We start from the raw sequence: 15,729 nt of genomic DNA on the forward strand, positions 1-15,729 counted from the left end.
TTTTTAAGAAGGCAGTGGTCCCCAAGGAATTTGCAGAAGGAAGGGGTGAATCAGGAGAAATAGTTGATTTAGTATGGCTCCAACCCTTTGGCTCCTCTCTGAAATAAACCCTATTACACAGACAAGGCATATAATCCCAGCAATAAGGTACCAAAGTGAGTGCACACACAAACAATGCCCTTTAACTTGCAATATCTATTTTGAGCAACAATTTGTCTGCAGCATTTGGGTTTCCATTACATACCTATGATTATACTTTGAAACAAAACAGAACAAAGATGTTTGCTTCGCCTCCTATATATACCTGTTTGTAGTGCATCGTATAAGAGACTGGAATCACCCCCTTTAAGACTCCCTAAGACAACTGAGCCTCACTTTCAGATGAAGCTCAGAGATGTGTTTTCACTCTCCTTTCTTTGTCCAGATGAATTCAGTTTGACATAAGCCATATACTAGTCCACTGTAACAACTGCTTTCTTTTGTGACATCACATAAGAATGTTCAAAGTTCTACAGCATCCCACCTGAAAGAGTCAGGCCATCGCAGATGACCATCCTGGAATTCGCACCAATGAAAGGTTAATGTACAACTAAACTGGATGTTTCGGTCAGTATCTAGCTACAGTACTATGGATGATGCTGACGTTCTTAAAAGGAGGGGCTACATCATGGGAATCAACCTCGGAGAAGGATCTTACGCTAAAGTGAAATCTGCCTACTCCGACCGGCTGAAATGCAACGTTGCAGTGAAGATCATTGATAAGAGCAAAGCTCCGCGGGACTTCCTGGAAAGGTTTCTTCCGAGAGAAATCGAAATGCTGGCCAGAGTGAAGCACTATGCCATCATCAAAACCTATGAGATCTTCGAGACGTCAGATGGTAAAGTCTACATTGTGACCGAGCTCGGCGTACAGGGAGACTTGCTGGAGTTCATCAAGAGGAGAGGAGCCATCCCAGAGGATGTGGCCCGGAGAATGTTCCACCAGCTCGCCAGCGCTATTAGTTACTGCCACGAGCTGGACATTGTCCATCGGGATTTGAAATGTGAGAACCTCCTTCTGGACAAAGAATTCAACATCAAGTTGACAGACTTTGGTTTCTCCAAACGGCTGAATCGTGACGAGGAAGGCAGAGTCACCCTCAGCAAAACCTTTTGCGGGTCTGCGGCCTATGCCGCCCCAGAAGTGCTGCAAGGCATTCCGTACCAGCCCAAGGTGTACGACATATGGAGCCTGGGCGTCGTCCTCTTCATTATGGTCTGCGGCTCCATGCCCTACGATGACTCCAACATCAAGAAAATGCTCAAGTTGCAGAAGGAACACCGGGTACACTTTCCCCGCTCTAAAACGCTCTCGTCCGAGTGTAAAGACCTCGTTTATCGCATGCTGCAGCCCGATGTTACTCGCCGCTTGCGCATCGATGAAGTCTTAACGCACGGTTGGATGCAAGATCCCAAATCTGTCTCAGACACCATGCTTACGAAAGGAGGGGAATGCTCTTCCAATCAGAATACGATCAGGGCAGCATTTGGGAAGGAATCAGGACCAGAGCCCTCTGAAAACGAAGAAGTTATACAAGAAGAAAGACACGCAGATATGGATAAACTCTCTGACCAGATGAAAAGGACAGCCATTTGAAACTGCCAGCAATTCAGCAATGCCAAAAGCTGAAGATGTGTGGCTTCCTGTCACACAAGGATCAATGACTTCTAGATATTGAAAATGTTTGGAAAGAAACTGAAGCTGGAAAAGCATTTCTTCACCATCAAGGTCTTTGGCAAATCCTATTTTAGAAGCAAGGCAAACCAGCAATATCCAGAAATCTTTGTGTTTGATAATACGTCCCACGCCGAAAGGAACAGGGAGTAGAATTTTTTTCCACTGTTCTCCAAAGCAAAGGGAATCTATATATCAATTTTGCCAGGCTATAGCAATTCACTCCAGGTTGGTATTATGCCAACACAAGACATGTTTGTATCTAAAGTGCTTGAGAAACAGCTGCTGTAGCATCAGGCAAAACAGACAAGCTACAAACAGTTGTCATTCCATTATATTATCTGCATGCCCAAGACAGCTGCTTCTGCCAGAAAGGTATCATCAATATGAACTCATGTTTCCAAAGAAGAGAATACCAGTGAAATGCTGGTTTAAGAAAATCCAGATCCATTACAACAACGGTTCAAGATTTAGGGGGTTTGTTTCAAAATGTATTCCCCTACCCAAAGCCTTCAGAAATTACAACTATCATTCTAAAAGCAAACTAATAAATAAAAGCTAGATGGGGGAAAAACAGCAGGGCTCAGTTTGGGATGATTGCCATGAAATGAACTCCTAGGGAGGCTAGAAGATTGCTTCCCCACAACACCCACATGTTCACAATTTAGTTTATATACCCAGTTGAGTCAGCATCTAGGATAAGCACAGTGGGGCATCTATTGAGGCCCACAGCATGAAGGAACACTGTCTGACAATGGTGGGTAGATCAAACAGAGGATGATGAGTAGGAGAGGCATGTTTAGTCAGACGAGACATCAGGGGGCATCTTACCCAGAATAAGCCAAAACCTGGATCTAACCCTGCTCCCAGCAGTCAGTCTTAGACTAAAAATGTCCACCACCCAATTCATAAGTAGCTGCCTTAAACTGAGGGTGCTCTCACACATACTAAATAACACACTTTCAATCCAGACCAATTTCACACTAGGGCTTGTTCCGGGGGAATAGCCCTTTTGCCCCTGGCGCTTCTCTCTGTTGTCACACAAACTGCCACAGAGCTGCGAGTTGGCATGCTGCTTTCCTGCGGCAAGCAGAAACCACTTGTGAGAGGAACTTGCTTGCCGTGGGAAAGCAGTGTACCAACTCGCAGCTCCACAGCAGCTTGTGCAAAAACAGAAGAGAGAAGCGCCAGGAGCAAAAGGGCTCTCCACCTGGAACAAGCCCTAGTGAGGAATCAGTCCCACTTTCAGTGCACTGGCAACTGGATTTTACTGTATGAAATGGCAAAATCTATTTGCAAACAGTTGTGGAAATGGACTGAAATGCAGGGAAACACTGATCCAGCAAGGTCAGTATGGTCAGCTCTGCAGCAGTTCTTTGGGGTCACAGGGCGAGGTCCTCCATATCATCTGCTACCTACTAGAGATGCTGGGGAATGGACCCAAGATTTTCTGTATGTCCTTGAGAAGTTCTGTCCAACCATTCAAAGGAATGTTTGATGTGCTGAGAGTAGGGTGGCTTGCAGGTCTTCTGTGGTCTGTGCTAGGTCTTATGGGATGCTCTATTCTTCTGAACAGAGCTGGCTTCCACCAGAAGAGGAGAACTAGCTTCTCCTTGACCTCCTAAGGAGGCACTGGGTAAGCCAGGAAGTAACAGCAGGCATAGAAACACAGGCATTCCGCTGAAGTTCTGACTGGTGGACCACTAGTAGGTTTCTTGGCCACCACTGTGAAGCTGCTGTTCTTCTGCTCTGTCTTTTGTCTGCTGACTCAGGTGCCCAGAAGAGAAGCCACAGCAGTGCCAGTGGGGGGCGGGAAGGAAGGGGGCATCTGGAGGCTTGGTTTAGAACCAGAGCCTTTTTTCTATCATTTAGTCACCCTTCCCTCTGAGATGTAACCCCCCGCTCTGTTGAGGAGAATGAACTACAGGGTCCTTCTTGCATTGTTTGGAAGGGTTGTCCTGTGGTGGCAGGGGGAGGGGGGGAGGAAGGAGAAGACATACTGCAGGGACAGAGAAAGGGAGACAGAGACTGAAATGTCAGATTCACTTTGACATTATCTTCTAGCACCTGAGCCCTAAATTGTTTCAGTCCCCTGCAATAAAAAAACAAACAAAAACAAAACTAACTAAAGGTACACTGACCTGTGGAGAGCTTAGGTTAGTCCAATCTCTTCAGATCGCAGGAGGTAAGCAGAATCATCCTTGGTTAGTTCTTGGATGGGAGACCTCAAGGAATACCAGGGTTGTGGTGCAGAGGCAGGCAGCGGCAAATCACCTCCGAATGTCTCTGGCCTTGAAAACTCCACAGGATGGCCAAACGTCTGCTGTGAGTTAACAATAAATTATCTATCTATCTATCATCTATCTATCTATCTATCTATCTATCTATCTATCTATCTATCTATCTATCTATCTATCTATCTATCTATCTATCTATCTATCTATCTATCTATCTATCTATCTATCTATCCATCCATCCATCCATCTATCTATCTAATCATCTATCTAGCTATCTCTATCTAATCTCTCCCCCTTCTCTATCTATCTAGCTATATCATCCATTTTTCATTGTTTTCACTCACTACTTTAAACATGTATGATTTGCCTTTCACAACAAAGGTTTCATATACTTAAAAATCAATGGAGCCAGTCTACAACCCATGCCCCAAACTGAGCAAAGTCATCATCAAAAGCCAGTCACCTGCAACCAGAAAATCTAACCGACCATTAAAGGAAGTTTCTCGGGGGGGGGGGGACGACTAGAGCCTGCTAGATATTAAAGAAAGCACAGAAATCTTGGGGGGGGGGGGGCGTGCCAGGAACCTGCTGGGCCAAAGAGAGCAAAGGGGTGGAGCTGGAAAGAGGACATTCCTGCCTCCACCTCCCTGCAGGAAGGGGAGCTGGAGAAGAAAGACGGCTGGAGGTATCAAAGATGCATCCCAGACAGAGAGCCAGATGCTCGAGGCTGGCCAGCTCTGACTCCTGGGTGGCCTTCCTGGCCACCAGTGGGGGGGGGGGGGTCCAAGGTTGCCAGTTCCAAGTGGAAGAATTCCTGGAGATTTGCAAGTGGAGCCTGGGGAGGACAGAGACCTTGGAGGGTAAAATGCCATAGAGTCCACCCTCCACAGCATCCATGTTCTCCAGGGGAACTGCTCTCTGTAGTCTGGAGATGAGCCGTGATTTCAGGAGATCCCTAGGCTCTTACATTAAGAAGTTTCACCGCCCCTGGTACAGACTCTTCAGAGAGCCGCTTTACATTCCATCAAACATGGCCTTTGGGTTAAATCCCTGTTCACCTCTTCGAACAGTTTATAGAACTACCGCAAAATTCTTTTTGGAAATAACAGCCCCCTTTGTCACTAGTCAGGCCCTAGCTAGGATCTGGGTTATGCCTCCCTAATGGTAGCTATTCTGCTAAGGCTTTCAAGTTAGGCACAGCAGTGTGACATTCATCCCAGAAAAGTGACCCATTTTGCTGGGCCCGGGAGGGCACTGCACCCTTTTCATTCTCAAGTCTTTTGTGTGCCAGTTTGCATTCTTCTGGTTCACTGTGCCTGGCTACAGGTTGTATCCACCACTCATAAGCCCTGACTTTTGAGAAGGGCCAGCATGAGATGCTGGCAAGGTTGGTTCCTTGCAAGGTCCCATGGCCTGGTAGAGGGGCCACCACCCAATTGGCAATGTGTTCAGTCAATCTCCCATTTCCCTGAAGGCTGTGAAGGACAGAGAGCATAAGTGGATCAGGGTCTCCTGCCTCCCCCAGACACCCCTTCTAATCAGCATAGAGGACCCTGCAAGATGGGGCTACAAGGACTGAGAGAAAGTCAGACTCCAGCAGCAATTAGGGGGAGAGAGGAGGAGGAGGAGATTCAGAGTGGCTTACAATCTCCTTTCCCTTCCCGTCCCCACAACAGACACCTTGTGAGGTAGGTGAGGCTGAGAGAGCTCTGACAGAAACTGCTCTTGAGAGAACAGCTCTGAGAGGACTGTGGCACAAGATGATCCAGCAGTTGCACGTGGAGGAGTGGGAAATCAGACCCGGTTCTCCCAGATTAGAGTCTGAGCTCTTACCAGTCTCCGGACTGCGAAGATCAGTTTCCCTGGAGGAAATGGCAGATTTGGAAGGTGGACTGTCTGGCACCACGTGGGGGTTGCCAGATTCCCCCAGCCACTGGCAGGAGTTGAGAAACTCCTGGAGCTTTGGGGATGGAGCCTGGGGAAGACAGGGGCCACAGTGGGGCCCAATGCCACAGATCTATCCTCCAAGGCCCTGTAAGAAGGGGCCTACTGTAAGCTCCTACTGCTACCCTCCAGGGCCTACTGTAAGCTCCTGCTACAAAAAAAAAACACCCTGCCCTGGCTGCCAGCAGGGAGGGGGTAGGATTGCCAGCTCCAGGTTGGGAAACTGTTGGAGATTTGGGGATGGAAATCTGGGGAGGACAGGAGCCACAGTCCACCCTCCAAAGCATCCATTTTCTCCAGGGGAACTAACCTTTGTGGTCTGGAGATGACCTGTAATTCCAGGATATCTCCAGGTCCCGTCTGGAGGCTGGCATCCCTTCCAGGGACACCTTGTAACCTAGAACTCATAAAGACTTGTAGCTAGCCAGAGCTGTTGATGGCTTTTCATTTATTTCTGCTTATCTCTCTGCTTAGCAGTTAATTTCCCCTGCTCCTCTCCCCCCCACACACAAACACCCCAAGGAAATCTCAGCCACTTCGGCAAAGAGATAAGAGCTGATTAAACGGCAAAGAAGGGCTGCCAGTTGTTTCTGCTTTAAGGAATTTGCCTGAGATCCCAGCCGTTTTCTCTGCCCACCTCTGGGCACAGAATGGCAATTCCTGGTTACTTTCTCTTTTGCATTGTGAGCGTCACATGTAGCCAAGCATATTGTTACCTTTTGGGGGGAAGGCAAGGTTGCCATCTCTGGGTTGGGAAATACCTGGAAATTTGGGGGACAGAAACTAGAGAAGACAGAGTGTGGGGAGAAGAGGAACCTCAGCAGAGTACAAGGCCACAGAGTCCCCCCTCCAAAGCAGCCCTTTGCTTCAGGGAAACCAATTTTGGTCATTTGGAGATTGATTGTAATAGCTGGAGACTGGCATAAACCCAGAATGGGGACATCTAGGATGCATGCTTCTCATGCACGCACACACACATTCCATTCCCATTTGTCTGATGAAGTCTGCTTAAGAGCATACAAAAGCTTACATTCTGAATAAAACTTAGTTGATCTTAAAGGTGCACTTGTCTACTGTTTTGTTCTATTGCTTCAGACCAACATGGCTGCCTACTGGGATCTACACACACACACAGAGATCCTCCTCAAAGGGAGACAGAAGACAAGCACAAAATGTTCGGAATAATACCATCCTGCTAATGAAAATTGCATGGGTGATGTGACATGTACCTGTCATATCTTTGGCTTGCCACCATCTCCTCCAAGCAGTAGTTTGCTTCAGCAAAGCCAGTCATCACCACCCCTCGTGCATTCACACAACTATTTGGTTAGGATCAGACGACAGCCCAAGCTGTCTCCTTGTCCAAATGGAACCTTCCTGATACTGAGTGATGCAATAGATCTCTTCCATTATCATCCACTGGCAAAAGGTCTCCACGGTCAGATGGAGCTCCTTCCTGATCATCTGGGACGCTTTAATCTGACAATGTCGGTCACAGCAATTTCCCCAAACAAAGTACGAACACCATTGTTAATGACCTGAAGGTACAGCCTCTCTATTTACCTATGCAGAGCTGGCCTACTATTTGAATCCTGGACCTCTTCCATCCTAAGTGAGAATCATACCACTAACTACACCAAGTATCTGGACAAATGCTTCATCATGAAACCATTGCTGATGAGCCTCAATTTCCAGCTTGTGTCAGTGATTCTTTCACAAAAAGCCTCAGTACTTCCTCACATACCTAAATGGCTGGATTCATTGGTTTTTGGAGTGGGTTGGAGCATACTGGAGAGCAGTAAGGAAGGCATGTGGCTTCTGCCTCAGGCTTCATGGCTTAAATGAATCTCAGAGAACTGCCCAAAATGTTGAATGCTTGACAGGGCCTCCAGAGGATCGGACACACCAGACGCTCGCCCAGGGAATTCAAGGCTAAATGTAATGTGAGGGGAGCAATTAATCAAATAAGTACCCCACAGTGCCCCACCTGGGTTTCCAAAAAACCTCACATCAAAGCAGGAGAATCAGTTTCATTCAGCAAAACCACGTGGAGATCGAAGAGTTAAATCCTCTTTCCATTCCCAGCACAGCTCCATGACAAGCTGAGGCTGCAGTTTGCGTTTTAGAGATGAACAGAAGCACGAGCCTCATCTCATCAGTTTTTACCCCCAACATTCTAACCACTGTTCCCCCCAGCGTATATTACTGCTTCCTTATCAGCTTCTCAGGCACAATCCAAAGTGCTCATTTCAAGCCCTGAACGGCTTGATCATTTCAGACCTAAGCAGCTGCCTCCCTTTTGACAATCAATACACAGTCACGTGACAAAGAACAATCATGTGACAAAGGCAATCCCCTCCCAGCCACCATGCTCTACTATCTTATGGTGGGGCCAAAGGAACACAAAGATCCACCACTCATCATATCTATGACTTATGTGCACACGCTGACCACCCCTGGAGCTGTGTGTCCGTCTGCATTTTAAGTCTTTCCCTCTAATTTAGCTCTCAGAATACTCTTTTGTTATTATTAGAAAGCAAGGGAAATGAAGATTCAAGGCTCTACGGTTTTCATCATTTAACTTGGCCCTGTCCCATAGATAGATTCTCTAGTTTCATAAGCAGTCCAAACATGTGATTGAAAAGCCAATTCACTCTTTGATTAACGAAGAGAGAAACTTCCTCATCTCAATAACCTGAGGGTTACCTGCCACTAATCTACCAGGTCAGAAAGAAAATACTGAAGACTTCTGTAAATATTATTTTAAATCCACAAGACTAAAAAAAAAAAAGGTTTCTGGGTAGGACATCTACAAAAATGTATTCTCCTTCCTTCAGAGGGTTAAAAACAAGAGCGAAGATTGGATTTTTACACTATAATATTCAGATTATTTCTCTTGTAAAGGGGTGAGCTAGAATATTATTACCTCTGGCTTCTTAGTTGCTTTATATTAGGTTTGAACAAGGCAAGTAAGTTAATTCACTAACTACTCCTCTCAACTCAGCTTTATGACATCACATGGAGACGTCATCCATTCAACAATGCTCAAAGTTCTACATCATCCAGCTTCCAAGAAATAGGCCGTCCCCTGATGACTACCATGGAATACACATCAATTGGCTGTGTGCATACATAAACAATGTGACCGAATTTGTCTCAGCGACTACCTCATAGCACCATGGACGATGCCGCAGTGCTCAAAAAAAGAGGCTACGTCATGGGAGGGAACTTAGGAGAAGGATCTTACGCAAAGGTGAAAGCGGCCTACTCAGAACGTTTGAAATTTGACGTAGCAGTAAAAATCATTGACCGGAAGAAAGCCCCTCATGACTTCTTGGAGAGGTTTCTTCCGAGAGAAATAGACATCTTGGCCAAAGTGAATCACCGATCCATCATCAAAACCTACGAGATCTTTGAGACCTCAGATGGCAAAGTTTACATTGTGATGGAGCTCGGAGTTCAAGGTGACCTGCTGGAATTCATCAAGAGCAAAGGGGCAATGCCGGAAGAAATAGCCCGCAAGATGTTCCGTCAGTTGTGCTCTGCCATTAAATATTGCCACGATTTAGACATTGTCCACCGGGACTTGAAATGTGAAAACCTCCTTTTGGACAAAGATTATCACATCAAGCTTTCGGATTTTGGCTTCTCCAAACGATTGAATCGTGACGAAGACGGTAAAGTTATCCACAGCAAAACCTTCTGTGGTTCAGCCGCTTACGCAGCCCCTGAAGTGCTGCAAGGCATCCCCTATGAACCCAAGATTTATGATATGTGGAGTCTCGGTGTCATTCTGTATATAATGGTCTGCGGCTCCATGCCTTACGATGACTCAAACATCAGGAAAATGCTCAGGCTTCAGAAGGAGCATCGCGTGCATTTCCCCAAGTCCAAAAACCTATCTACTGAATGCAAAGATCTCATTTATCGCATGCTGCAACCCGACGTGGGCCGGCGGTTGCACATCGAAGATGCTCTGAGCCACATTTGGATGCAGGGCTCCAAATCCAGAGGGCTTTCAGCAACTTCTGTCGGAAGGAACGGAGAGTGTTCCCGGACTGTGTGCACGATGAAGTCAGAAGCCAAAGTCGAACTGGATACAGACCACAAGTCTGAGGTCAAGCCACCAGCCAAGTTGGAAGCAGTAGCAGAGGAAACGGGTCAGGCAGACAGGCCAGGAGATGTCAATGAGATAGTGACTCAGATGGAGAAAGCAGAAATCTAAATCGCTCTGGGCCAAGGTGTCCCCCTCGCCTGGACTCAAGCGGTGTGTGCAATAGGCAGTCCAAGCGACCAACCCAACGGAGATGGTATTTTAGGGGCAAAGGAAGGATGAACCAAGGAAAAGACCAGAAAGGGAGAGAGAGAGAGAGACTAAATCAGGAAAGTAGCAAAGCATTTTCTTTGTAAACACTTTTTTTTTTTAGCAATTCTATTAAATGCTTTTCTAGATTGATAAATATTTTGCTGACCTTGTCAACGGCCTGTGAAGTGAACGGGCTCCATTGTGGAGACAGAGGGGCTTTTTATACTGCCCTTGAGTTGTGTGTGTCCCTGAACGCAGCTCTTCAGGTGCTTTTGAAACTTGTGAGCCAATCCTCTTTCAGAGGCAGGCTGAAAGCTCTTCTCTGAAAGAGCTCCCAGTCAAAATTGTGCGCCTTGCATAAAACATCCCCCGCATCACAACAAAGCAAGTACCTGTGTGGGCTGAGGGCCTACCATCCCACCACTAAGGCGCCGGATGTCGAAGCCAAATCCCCCACACTTTAACAAACAGTGGCTGCCTTAGCACCATCCCCGTGAGGCCTCCATGCTGATGTGTCTCTAAGCCAGAATAAGTACTAGCCACCTGGATTTGATTTAGATTTGGGGAGGTTTTCAGCTTACCATTTCAGCTTACCATTTCAGAAGCTAATTTGAGAACAGTTTGCCCAAAGGATTTCATACAGTGTACAGGAACACTGCCAATAAGAGAGCTTGAATGTACTCTTTGGCACATTTTATATTTTGGAAGGCAGGGAAGTATTCACTCCTCTCGCTTCCTGTAATGAGGCGCAACCCCCAAGCCATTTGCCGCTGATACTGCCTTACAAATTTATTGGAAGATGGGGAAAGCTTGCCAATTGCTACAGCTTCAAGACTGCCTATCGCAGTGGCTGCCTCCTCCTCCCCGTAAGCCTAGAAATGACATTGAGCTTTTTGCCTGCTCCACAATAAACAGATGGGAATTTTGTCTTTGCAAGCTGTGGGGCCAATCGCAAGGTACCTTTTTCCTACAAAAGAATACACAACAGCAAGAAAAAACAGGTGAAAACCATTTTATGGAAATCTGGGGGGGGACGATTTTTGTGGATTTGGCACAAAGATTCAACTTCTGCTATGCAGGAATTTTGTTTTGCAGACGTGCCTCTGGTGGTGGAAAGCTCAGAGCCACCTTAGCTTTTCGGGAAGTTATGGAGCTTCTCTGTGTGTCATTTTGGATTCCAGCCAGGAAGGAGAATATAAGCAGCAACAGTTCAGAGCGAGGAGCTGGAAAGGCTAGCTATATTACCTCTCCACCACAACCCCTCTCTATTTCTTCCTAGCGTTCCCCTAAACCTCTTACTATTGAGAACAGAGACAAGTTTGATGCGATTGCTTTAACAGCTTACATAATACATGATGTCTAAACTAAATTCTGTGCCTGTTTTTTATGTTGAAATAATTAAGGCTTATTTGCACAAACGGGTCACAGAGATTGATTGCATTTTGTTTCCCTGAATTAATAACTCTTGCTTCTAGAGGGAGGGTCACAAAAGATCATTAGCCATTCCCTTACCCAGTGGTGTCCATTTCCTCTGTTTTACAAGATCTAGCAGCCAAACAGCTTTTGAAGGGGAGTAGACAATTTCAGCCAGGTTCTCATGGGAATTAACTATATTAGTTAAAACTGAAAGGCAATATACCTCTGAGCGCTGGAGACAGACAATAGTGGGAGGCTGCTTGTGGCTTTCTTGGAAGTATCTGGCTGGAGCCACTCTTTAAACACCAGTAGCTAGGAGGTTTAGCCTAACAGGGGTTTTATTAGATTTGGTATAAAGCATTCCATGAGTAATAGACTCACCGAGTTGGAAGGGAACCTCCAGGGCCATCTAATCCAACCCCCTGCACTATGCAGGAAATTAACAAAAATTCATGGCACTATCAGCTCTATGATTCTAACCTTATTGCTGGAGATGCACGCAAACAGGAAATTCACTTCCTTCCCATTTCAACTGCTGGTGAACTTTCTCAGAGACATCCAACTAACAGTTGGAAAGTGGACTAAACTTGATCCAGCAAGAGCCAATAAAAGGGGGGAGGGGGGAAGGGACTCATACAACATAAGCTTAATTCAAGCACCTTGCAAAATTATGGTTTAATTGCACTATGATTTGTGATTGTCTGAATGTGAGACAGTAACCATGGCTAATCAGGGTATATAAAGCCAATATTTGTATTCTCAATTTGAAATTGGTTTATTGAGCAGTCTTACCTATTTGTTTCACACCACAGAAACACAAATGTCCTGGCTTGTTTTCTGGGATCACGTAAGCATAATACAGTGTTCCCTCTAAGCTGAGTTAGTGTGAGCTAGCTCACAGCTTTTTCGCCTCTGGCTCACACATTTTTGTTTTAACTCAGGGAAAATGGCCCCAGAGCAAACTAATTTATGTAGTACCTCACAACTTTAATGCCAGTAGCTCATGAAGCAGAATTTTTGCTCACAAGACTCTGCAGCTTATTGAATCCAGGCCATTAAAACAACAAACCCAGCATTTGTCAATGCAAACCAGGATTTGAATTATTGTCTGCAAACCAAATCCTGGTTTCACAAACCACTTACACCTATAAACATCATTTCACATTAGAGCTCAACAGATCTTTTCAGAAATGATTTTATTGTAGAATCTCTCAGCAATTGACAGTGGAAGTACAAGGTGGATCCAAGCAGTTTTTCCAATTGTGTAAAAGGAGAGAGGAGGAGTTGGGAGGGAAAGAGTTACGGGAATTCCTTAACTCAGGCACACTTGACCCTATCCTCTCATCTGTGAGATGCTGGGCCTCTTTGGCTGTCTCCTGCATCATCTTATATAGGAATTCTCTTCTTTCTTGTACCTGGGCTTGGGGCTGTAGCAAGTTAATCTTTTTGAAGTTAATTTGTTCACAATAAGTTAAATGTACCTATATGAATATGTCATGTAAGGAGTACTTCTATTTTTGTAAGTAAAATTTCTTTCTCTTGTCACCATTGGAGTCAGATGAGCTTTGTAATTTGTTTGAACAGCATTTTCTTCTTTACCAGGAAATGTGAGGGATCGGGGAAGATTGTAACAATGCTTCTGTGCTTCCAAGGCAATTGATGTTTTTTTACATTTAGGAAAAAGGGGAAAGGAAAGGTCCCCAGTGCAAGCACCAGTCGTTTCCGACAGACTTTTTATGGGGTGGTTTACCATTGCCTTCCCCAGTCATCTACACTTTCCCCCCAGCAAGCTGGGTACTCATTTTACAGACCTCGGAAGGATGGAAGGCTGAGTCAACCTCGAGCCGGCTACCTGAACCAGCTTTCGCTGGGATCAAACTCAGGTCGTGAGCAGAGCTTAGGATGCCGTACTGCAGCTTTAACACACTGTGCCACGGGGCTCTTTTACATTTAACCCAATAGTAATAAGGAGGGAAATTGGTGGAGATTGAGCAAAAAAGCTGATGGGATCCAACCAGTTTACTTTCTATACTGATACTAATATCCAATTAAATGGAACAATGTAAAACAATTAAGGAATTATGAGAAGTTGAACAGGAGTTAGGCTGAAGTTATCTTTTGTTTGTGATGGCAGCCAGGGTTACCTCCATATTAATTTAAATATAACAATTTGTTATAACTTTAGTAAAATTACAAGAAACCGAAGTGGTTAGTTTTTGGTTTTGTAGTAGCATTAAGTAGAAAATATGGTCATTAAAATACAAAACCCTGAAGGCTGAAAAATGATTCTAAGCCTGTAAACATTTGGGCTTAGTTTCACATTAATGCTAAACCGAGCCACAGTGTGGAAACAGCACTTATGTCTTATTAAGAGATGCAAGGACTAAATATATTCACCCCAAATGTCTCTGAAACAAATTTGGAATTTTGCCTTTAAGATGACTGTTTCACCAGCTCTGCTCTCACTTTCCAGCAAAGCCTTTCCTATGTTGAATATTTTTTAATTCTGGTACTGAACATGTATGTAAAGTAGTCCGTCAACACAAACATGCTGTTAGAATCACCTAATTTTTTACTTGCCCTCCAGTGTGCACAGAATTCTGTAAACCATAGGCAGCATATCAAGTACACAAAAGAGAAAGGCATCTTTCTGTTTACCAAGGCTTCCCTCTCTGGTTGGCCAAAGGTGATTCCACCACCACCCCACTTCCACCCATGACCAGGAAAACAACCTACAGGCTTGCTATTAAAGCGTGAAACAATTCTCCAGGGATGTAAAAACTCTTCTTTAATCAGAAGTCAATGTGCGTTTCGCGTGGATCAATATCCTGCCTCATACCAAGAACTTATACATATATCACTATGATATACAGCACCCCACTTGCATTTAAGAAGGAACAGAGGGTTTAAGACCCAGGGTGTGTTCCAAGAGCAGGTGACGCAGCAATCTTGCTGAAGTCAAGCAAATCTAGCTGTGGTCAGATGGGAGACCTCTTGGGAATTCACACATATGTCACCTGAATTCCATAATGCAAGAAGGGTGTGGTTCCAATATAATAAAATATTTGCACACAGCAGAACATCTCCATACTGTTTGTCTTAGATATAAAGTTGTGCTTCATGTTTTAACCATCATGATTGATGGCTCAGGTCAAAAGTCGATGACGACATTGGATTTATATTACACCCTCCACCCTGAATCAGAGTCTCAGAGTGGCTCACCATCTCCATTATCTTCCTCCCCAAAAACAAACACCCTGTAAGGTGGGTGGGGCTGAGCTTTCCCAGAAGCTGCCCTTTCATGGACAACTCCTATGAGAGCTATGGCTGACCCAAGGCCATTCCAGCAGCTGCAGGTGGAGGAGTGGGGAATCAAACCCGGTTCTCCCAGATAAGAGTCCACGCACTTAACCACTACACCAAACTGACCTAATTCAAGCATCCTCTTTTCCCAGTGTGTATAGCTAAATGTTTCATGAACTACATAAGCAGGACATAAAAGTAACTGCCTTACCAGCCGGTTTGGTGTAGTGGTTAAGTGTGCGGACTCTTATCTGGGAGAACCGGGTTTGATTCCCCACTCCTCCACTTGCACCTGCTAGCATGGCCTTGGGTCAGCCATAGCTCTGGCAGAGGTTGTCCTTGAAAGGGCAGCTGCTGTGAGAGCCCTCTCCAGCCCCACCCACCTCACAGGGTGTCTGTTGTGGGGGAGGAAGGTAAAGGAGATTGTGAGCCGCTCTGAGACTCTTCGGAGTGGAGGGCGGGATATAAATCCAATATCATCATCTTCTTCTTCGCTTTTCCTTACTCCCTTCCTGTACCTGGTATTCAGGGGTACACTGTCAGTGAACATGAAAGCTCCACATTTCCTCCTATTAACATATCAAATCCAGATTGGCTGTGCAGATTTCTAAAAATTCTGCTTTGGCAGCAGCTGCCGCCACACCATACGGATCTTCACGGTGGGCACAAAGGTAAGCACTGGCAGACATTTTGCGGCTGGCTTCGCTTCCTGCTGCAGACTTTTTGTGCCAGCCGCTTTGTCCTTCCACTCGCCACACTGCAGCAGACTTTCAAAGGCAGCTGAGAATTAAAAAGGTTGGAGACCCTGC

The 15,729-nt window shown here is 45.5% G+C and overlaps 2 protein-coding genes across 2 annotated transcripts; both read left to right on the forward strand.

Annotated features, from left to right (window-relative positions):
* The first annotated feature begins 553 nt into the window (after positions 1–553).
* LOC132579315 (testis-specific serine/threonine-protein kinase 1-like) lies at positions 554–1,809 on the forward strand. Its single transcript, XM_060249604.1, has one exon. It carries the CDS (start codon positions 599–601, stop codon positions 1,634–1,636), a length of 1,038 nt encoding a protein of 345 aa, XP_060105587.1. The 5' UTR covers positions 554–598; the 3' UTR covers positions 1,637–1,809.
* Positions 1,810–9,073: 7,264 nt separating this feature from the next.
* Positions 9,074–10,120, forward strand: LOC132579020 (testis-specific serine/threonine-protein kinase 1-like). Its single transcript, XM_060249155.1, has one exon. It carries the CDS (start codon positions 9,074–9,076, stop codon positions 10,118–10,120), a length of 1,047 nt encoding a protein of 348 aa, XP_060105138.1.
* The last annotated feature ends 5,609 nt before the right edge of the window (positions 10,121–15,729 follow it).

The sequence above is a fragment of the Heteronotia binoei genome, chromosome 11 (genome assembly GCF_032191835.1).
Source record: "Heteronotia binoei isolate CCM8104 ecotype False Entrance Well chromosome 11, APGP_CSIRO_Hbin_v1, whole genome shotgun sequence".
In the NCBI taxonomy this organism is placed as follows: Eukaryota; Metazoa; Chordata; class Lepidosauria; order Squamata; family Gekkonidae; genus Heteronotia; species Heteronotia binoei.

Excerpts from the sequence above, each read along its gene's own strand:
- LOC132579020 (XM_060249155.1), top strand. The coding sequence starts at position 9,074 with ATGGACGATGCCGCAGTGCTCAAAAAAAGAGGCTACGTCATGGGAGGG.
- LOC132579315 (XM_060249604.1), top strand. The coding sequence starts at position 599 with ATGTTTCGGTCAGTATCTAGCTACAGTACTATGGATGATGCTGACGTT.